Raw genomic sequence first — 7,341 nt, 5'->3', positions numbered from 1 at the left:
ACCACAACTTGGTTTAAGTGTCTTAAGGGCTGCAGAAAACCCAGGTCCATTTTGATGCCTTGCAAGCTACAGAATGTCAGAGATAGAGCTGTGTGGAAGAAGGCAGCTAGCAACATTAGCCAGGTACTTCCACCTAGTTCATTAGGTAAGCTATGTCTCAACAGTAGATACCAACCAAAAGGTTCACAGTAGGAGAGACAAAGTGATGGAGCACATCTGAGATAGTCATTGGGAATGGCCAGGAATATTTGGGGAATAGAAGGTTCGTTCAAGACCCTTAGGGGATGTTGTTGCAATTGCATGAAAGGTAAGCCTAAAAACATGACTTACATGACACACAGGAAAACTATTTCTTACTTCTCCTCTGAAGGCGTCAACTCTATTCTTATTGAACATTCAGCTTCTGCTTAAAAATCATTCGGTGAGCTCCTCTTCTCCTCCTTATCCAGCTCATGTTTTTGGTTACTGCAGGGATGTTAATTGGGGGGAAAAAGGATGTAGAGTGTAAATATAGTCTTATAGTTAACCTTTTATGGTGCTCATATTTGGAGAATGGACAGGGTAAGAATCATACCACTTTTGGCTAGTCAATATTTGGTTTACTACATTCAATTGTTTGAGAGATAATCTGATACATATTTACATTTACATTTTGTTTGGCAGCAGGGTTCTACAAATTAATATGCTTAAAATTTTTTTATTGAGCCTTTTGACTATAAATGAAAAATAAAATTCTAAGTCCCCAAACTAACTGAATGGACCCCTCTTTTCAGCCAAGGACATTCCAAAGTTAACTGGAAACACCAGTTCAGGCCATGATGGAAATGGGTGGTTGGGTATGCATACCCTCTGCCCTTTGAAATTCCCACACAACTGACCAGCATTAATATTAAAGCACAGACCTTTAGACTGACGAGACAGACTTTTTGTAGCAATAAGATACCAACATGACAGATACCAGGCCCTGAAAAAAAATGAAGCAGTTTATCCCCAAATATATTTCTTTGACATGTTTTGAAATGGCCCTGCAAACTTTCTCTTGTGGAAAAAATCTACATTCTGTAGAGAATCCCCTTCCCTTTCCAAGTCTTTTTCCTGATCCAGAAGAGAATTAACTAAGAATCTGGCATCTTTTTAAGTCTGATAAGAAACATTTAAAGTTTGTTCTCTCTGAAGCCTGCTACCTGGAGGCTCCATCAGTAAACTAATACCCTTGGTCTCCACAACCCCTTATCTTAACCCAGATATTCCTTTCTGCTGATTCCAGGTCTTCAGATAAACTCAGAAAATCTATGAATCCACCTATGACCTGGAACTCCCCCCTCCCACCCCCCTTTCAAGCTATCGGGCCTTTCCAGACTGAACCAATGTACATTTTACAAGTATTGATTGACGTCTTCTGTCTCCCTAAAACATACAAAACCAAACTGTAGCCCAACCATCCTGGGCACATGTTCTCAGGACCTACTGAGGCTGTATCCCGGGCATGTCCTTAACCTTGGCAAAACAAACTTCTAAATTGATTGAGACTCATCTCAGATACTTTTTGGTTCACATGACATGTTGATATGACATTTTATTTTTAATATTCTAATTCTTCATTTACATAGACAATGAAGAATTATGTCATTTGGATGATTAAGTTTATACTTTGTAATGATCTTATATGTAAAGAATGCAGAGGACATAGATACTTGGTCTGATTGTTTATCTAATGGGCTTGGAATTCCATTTACCTGAATTCTATTATTTTCAAAATTATTAATTTCAAAATTTCTATGTCAGGAACTGCTTAGCTGTTTAGAGATTGTAAGTTTATGAGTGCAAATGGCCTCCTGATTTTTACAGAACAAAAATACTAGCTCTTCTTTGGTAGGCAAAACACTTTCACTGATATGATCTCCTTATCTCACTTTAAATAACAAAAATTGGCTTTTTCTGAATGTTTTGTCTATGCATCATCTTTAACATTTTAATTGATTTGAAATGATCTTGGCCTTGTAAAGTATGCTTACTAAATGGCTGGGTTTTTCTTTTTCTTTTTAACCAGTGTAAGCATTTTATAGCACCCAGTTCTTTGAAAAGCAGAACGCATGCCATACCTACAAGTTGGCATACAGCCAAGAAAGTCCTTTTGTGTGTGTGTATTTGTGGTGAATCATTCATAGCCTGTAAGATCTATCAAAATAGCTTTGTTTGAAAACCTAGTTTTCCCCATATTTTTTTTCTGATGACTCACACTTCACTGCTTTCATGTCTAGATTCTCTTTTCTTTCTTGTTTCTCATCATGTTCATTCAGAAGATGTTCTTTCACTAGTTCCAAAATTTGTATTTCTATATTCTGTCAGTTTTCATCTTGAAACATACACACAGCAATATGCTCTGAATCATAAAATTCTGCATTAAATCCCAACACTTAAAAAAAACATATTCTCAATATAGGTTTACCTGCTCCTGTTGCCATTTTTATTTAGTACAAATTTATTAACACTTAAAAATCATTGGCACTTATGAAAATTGAAACTTTATTTTACTGTTAGGAAGATTTTGGCTGCAAGAAATACAAAAACCAATGCTAAGTGGTTTAAATCATAAGAACACTTAACACTTCATGGATGAATATGAAAATATGGTGGTTCAGGATTAGTTGAATTAGTAGTTCAATAATGGCCTCAAAGACTCAGGATCTTCCTATCTTTCTCTTTTGCCATTCTTTTAAATCGATTTTATTAAGGCATAACTTATATATAATTCAATTTTAAGTGTATAACTAGAGGAATTTTGACAAATGTATAATAATGTATCTATTACCACAGTAAAGAAATTTAACATTTGCAACGTTTCAGCTCCTTGCGGTCAATCCCAACTCTTCGATTTCGAATAAATTATTATATCGTATATACTCCTTTGCGTCTTCTTTTACATAGCATCGTGTTTTTGATATTCATCCAGCTTGTTGACTGTATTGGTGCTTTGCTCCTTTTTATTGCTGAGTGATAGTTCATTGTATAGTAGATGATACAGTATAATTTGCTTATTCATTCACCAGTTGATGGAAATTTATTTCCAGTTTTGGCTATCACATATGAAGCTGCTCTAAAGATTCCCCTACAAGTCTTTGTGTGGATACAGGTTTAGATTTATCTTGGGTAAATATGCGAATGCTGGGTTGTATGTTAATTATATGTTTGACACTACAAGAACCTGCCAAACTGTTTTCCAGAGTGGCTGTACCATCAACAGCAATATAAGAGAGTTCCAAGTTGTTCCAAATCCTTGGTAACTTATTAGTATTTTTTGAAAAGCAAAAGTTTTTCATTTTGATGAAGTTAAATTGTCAATTTATTCTTTTAGGTTTCCAGCTTTTAAATTTTTTATACTTTATAAGTGCACACATTTAAAGATTATATAGAGTTTCTGCTAGGTTTTCTCTAAAAAGTTTGAGATTTAGATCTTGTATTTAGATTTAGCTGTATGATCAGTTTCAAGTAAATTTTTACATGGGGTGTGAATTAAGGGTTGAGGTTTCTTTCTTTCTTCTTTTTTTTTGTATATATGGATGTCTAGCTGTTCTAACATTTGTTGAATATTCTGCCATTCCTGGGGCTTTAGATTAGTACTTTTTCCCATCTTTGTGGTCACACGATGACTGCAGCCATGTTAACCATCACATCAGAGACTATCTCCTCCAAGAATGTGTCCAGCAAACTTCTTTTCACCTCGTTACCTAGACTCAGCACATGCTTATTTTGTACTGTCTAAACCAATCATGGGAATTGGAATGGGGCCAGCATGGTTCATTTATTCATTGAAGAAGGAAATGGTTGCCCATATCCTTTCTAGGGGTTGGGGATACAGTAGTGACGAAAACAGGCAAAAATGTTGCCTGACCTCATGAAACATACAATTTACTGAAAAAGATTATTTGTCTTTTGTCAAAATAAATAATGAACTGTATAATATATTGCTGTATAGCAGTAGGTACTGGGAAAAATACAGGGAAAGAGGCTACGAAATATTGTGGGTGAGCTGAAATTTCAGATAGGATGTTTAGGAAAGGTCTCACTGAACTGACTTTTAAATAAAGACCTGAAGGAAGTGATGGAGCAGGCTATACGGATACCAGGCTGGAGAGTGGTCCAGGTGGCAGTAAATGTGAAAAGTTCTTGAGAACAGCAGGCCACTGTGGTTGAAGAGAGTAATAGGAGACTGGGGAGTGGGAGTGCATAATAGGTAGATCACTGTTGTTTTCAACGACTGGCAATTTTGGCAAAATTTCGTCATGTTGGGGGATATTTTGGTTGTTAACTTGTGTCGGAGGGAGTGCTGAGGAGACCAGGGATGCTGCTAAATATCCTACAATGCACAGGACAGCCTACCTCTCAATCCTCCTCCTTCTCCCAAACCCCCAACAAAGAATTATCCAGGCTGACTGTCAATAGTGCCCAGGTTGAGAAATGCTGTTTAAAGTCATAGCAAAGACTGGCTAATTGTGAGTAAATTGGAATAACACTGAATTGTTTTAAGCTCAGTAATTATTTAAGCTTTAAGGATCATGTGGCTGTTTGCTGTGAACAGACTAAAGGGATAAGAGGGTATAAAACATTTAGGAGGGTAATACAATTACCTAGAGAAAAAAATATGGTTTGGGCCAGAATGTAGGTAAGGGTGCTAAGTGATAGATGCTGGATGTATTTTGAAGGTTGAGCCAACAGGATTTACTAACACTGGATACATGCCTGTAGGGAGAGGAACCACCTGCAAGTAATCTGCTGTGGCTGCTACTGGAGTTGTGTCTTCTCAAAAGGGAGCTGGGGAAGTGGTGGAAAGCTAAACAAATTTGGAAAGGAGGAAAGAGTACCCAATATGGATATTAGGATTATTATGCATCTGTTACATAAATATCTGTAATTATGCATCTGTTACATAAATATCTTAAGAAAATAAGAAAGGACACTGTTGGACCAGTGAATGACTAAGGGCACAATTATTCTATGGACTGTTTCTTTAAAAATACTTTTTTGTTTGTTTTTAGAAACGTCTTCTCATGCCATCTTTCATTTTGGTGACAGTCTGAAAGATGTAGGGAGTCCCAATTCCTTATTCTGTCAAAGTCATTAAAGGGCTCTAATTTTCCTTTCAATATTTGTATCCCAACCAGTTATTGGTGGTTCCTATGTAGAATGCTGACGTATTAATAATCTTTGTCTAAGCATTTGTTTGGTTTAGTCTAAAATATAAGCTTACTATGAGTCTTTTTTTTCTTTCCTTCGAGACTGAGTTTCGCTCTTGTTGCCCAGGCTGGGGTGCAGTGGCGCGCTCTCTGCTCACTGCAATCTCTGCTTCCTGGGTTCAAGCGCTTCTCCTGCCTCAGCCTCCCGAGTAGCTGGGATTACAGGCGTCCGCCACCACGCCTGGCTAATTTTTTGTATTTTTAGTAGAGATGGGGTTTCACCATGTTGGCCAGGCTGGTCTCAAACTCCTGACCTCAGATGATCCACCCGCCTCGGCCTCCCAACGTGCTGGGAGTACAGGCGTGAGCCACCGCACCTGGCCACTATGAGTCTTTATATATTAGAAAACTGCTTAATAAAGTCCTCACCTTATTGTCATAATCTTATAACCAATAACCTTATAATCTAACAACAAGGGTTATTTCCATTTCACAGACAAAAAAACCTGAAGTTTGTTAATTACGGTGTTAAATTATCCTACGATTAATGGCAGAAATAGGTCCTGAACCAATATGCCTTTGAGAACTTAAACGCGGTGAGTTACATACAGGCCCTCCTAACTGGAGTCTTCGCTAGTACCAATAGTTAGCTGCTCGGCGAGAGCTCGGTAAGGACTAGCCATTTGGAAGCTCGTAGTACTCAGGTTGTGGTACAGGAGATCTAACACTCCTCCTACACAAATGCATGTCGTGCTTATTTCGTACCAAACTGGTCTGGCGGCGGTTCTTCGTCCAGACGCTGGCGGGCCAGGGTGGAGGTAGTAACACAGCTCCCATTCCCCATGTAGCCGCGCCCTCTCCTTCCCCTGGGCGTCTCCGGGGCGTGGACAGGCCGCTAAAAGGAACCGGCTGCGGCCTGTGTGAGGCTCCGCGGGCCGCTGCACTGCGAGGCCGACGCAGCTGGAGAGAAGTTAGGCAGGTCCTAGGGAGGGCAGGCTCGAGTGCTGGGCCCGCCTCCCCGCGGGACTGTAGGCCCGGGGGCTCCGCCTCGTCGCAGCGGCAGGCAGGAGGCGGTGCGCGCGGCCCGGCGACGGGGGATCCTGAGGCCCGGTCAGTCTGTTGCTCTTGGGTCTTGGGTGGCGGGCGGCACCTCTGCTTGCAGTGCCGGAGCCGCGGCCCCGCCCGGAAAAGGGCTGCCGTCGGAGTTAGATGCCGGGGACTCCGGGCCATCCCAGCCCCCGGGCCTCATCTCCGGCCCGGGCAGAGTCGCTGCTTCCGCGTTTGGTTCCTTTTTCCCCGCTGGGAGTGAGAACAAGGCGTCCCCTTCTACTCAACGTTTGCCAAAAGCGGGTCCGACGTGTTAGCGGAAAAGTGGGTGGAGTTTCTCTTTTTGCCGGTGCAGAGAGAACTTGTGGCGGGAAGTTGGGGCGCGGGGTTTGCCGTAAGTCCCCGGCGTGCTAAGGCGGACGGACCAGGCGGCTGGGCCGCGCTGCTTCTCGTTACCTTCCGCAGGGTCAGGGGCCGCGGCGGGGTTGGAGGTCAGCCCAGGCACATGTTAACCCCGGGGTACCGGTTTGCTCGGAAACTCGTGTTGAGGACTCATCTTAGCCCTGGGAAGGTACCCAGAAGCCGAAGGGACATCCCTGACAGGGACCGGCCCTGAGAGGAGGCTGTCGTTTCCCTTGGCAGATGAACTCGGGACTCGCCCCCAGGATGTGCATTTCGTAGAGTCTCCCTTACCGCCTCAAGCCCTGAGGCCGCTGCCTTGCCCCAAAGTGTATTTATCTTTTTTATAATTATTTAGAATTTATTCCTTAATCAGTAGTTTACACTTTGGAGACTTTAAGTTTTAAATCAGTAAATCTGTAATAGGCACCAGCCTATATAATGTACTGGTCAAGGGAAACCTCCACAAAAACTTTTCCTGCTTTATGATACAATCAATGCTCTAGGCATAGTTCACCATCCAAATTCCCAGCCCTTGTGTGCCTATCAGGAGAAGGAAGGTGAATATTGTTGAAGATACACGCAGCGACTCTACCTGGGACAATGCTGCTAAGTAAAAAAGCAGTTAAGTGAAGGAGGAAAAACCTGTTAAAGGAAAAACAGATACTTTCTTTTATGGAAGCTAGGAAGATTATATTAAGAAAACTTTACATTTACGTAT

The 7,341-nt window shown here is 41.3% G+C and overlaps 2 protein-coding genes across 5 annotated transcripts in view; one reads left to right on the top strand and one right to left on the bottom strand.

Moving 5' to 3' along the window:
- Positions 1-419: 419 nt before the first annotated feature.
- LOC129531823 (formin-2-like) lies at positions 420-6,404 on the bottom strand. The gene is made up of 2 exons (XM_055378866.1): positions 5,940-6,404; positions 420-465 (listed from the first exon to the last, which is right to left on the bottom strand). The coding sequence occupies exons 1-2, from the start codon at positions 6,402-6,404 to the stop codon at positions 463-465; spliced, it is 468 nt and encodes a 155-aa protein (XP_055234841.1). The 3' UTR covers positions 420-462.
- Positions 6,208-7,341, top strand: part of VRK2 (VRK serine/threonine kinase 2) — a 112,732-nt gene continuing 111,598 nt past the window's right edge. The window contains exon 1 of one of the 4 annotated variants that reach the window (XM_063695875.1): positions 6,208-6,284. Coding sequence is in view for 1 of the 4 variants with exons in the window: in XM_055378850.2 (XP_055234825.2) it covers positions 6,384-6,615 (232 nt within the window). In the remaining 3 variants the exon portion in view is untranslated. Of the gene's footprint in view, positions 6,285-6,383; positions 6,616-7,341 lie in introns of those variants that run through there. The other 3 variants (XM_004029268.5, XM_055378850.2, XM_063695876.1) reach the window with 3 other exon arrangements.

Source organism: Gorilla gorilla, chromosome 12 (assembly GCF_029281585.2).
Source record: "Gorilla gorilla gorilla isolate KB3781 chromosome 12, NHGRI_mGorGor1-v2.1_pri, whole genome shotgun sequence".
Taxonomy (NCBI): domain Eukaryota; kingdom Metazoa; phylum Chordata; class Mammalia; order Primates; family Hominidae; genus Gorilla; species Gorilla gorilla.
This window is presented reverse-complemented; position numbering and strand designations above follow the sequence as displayed.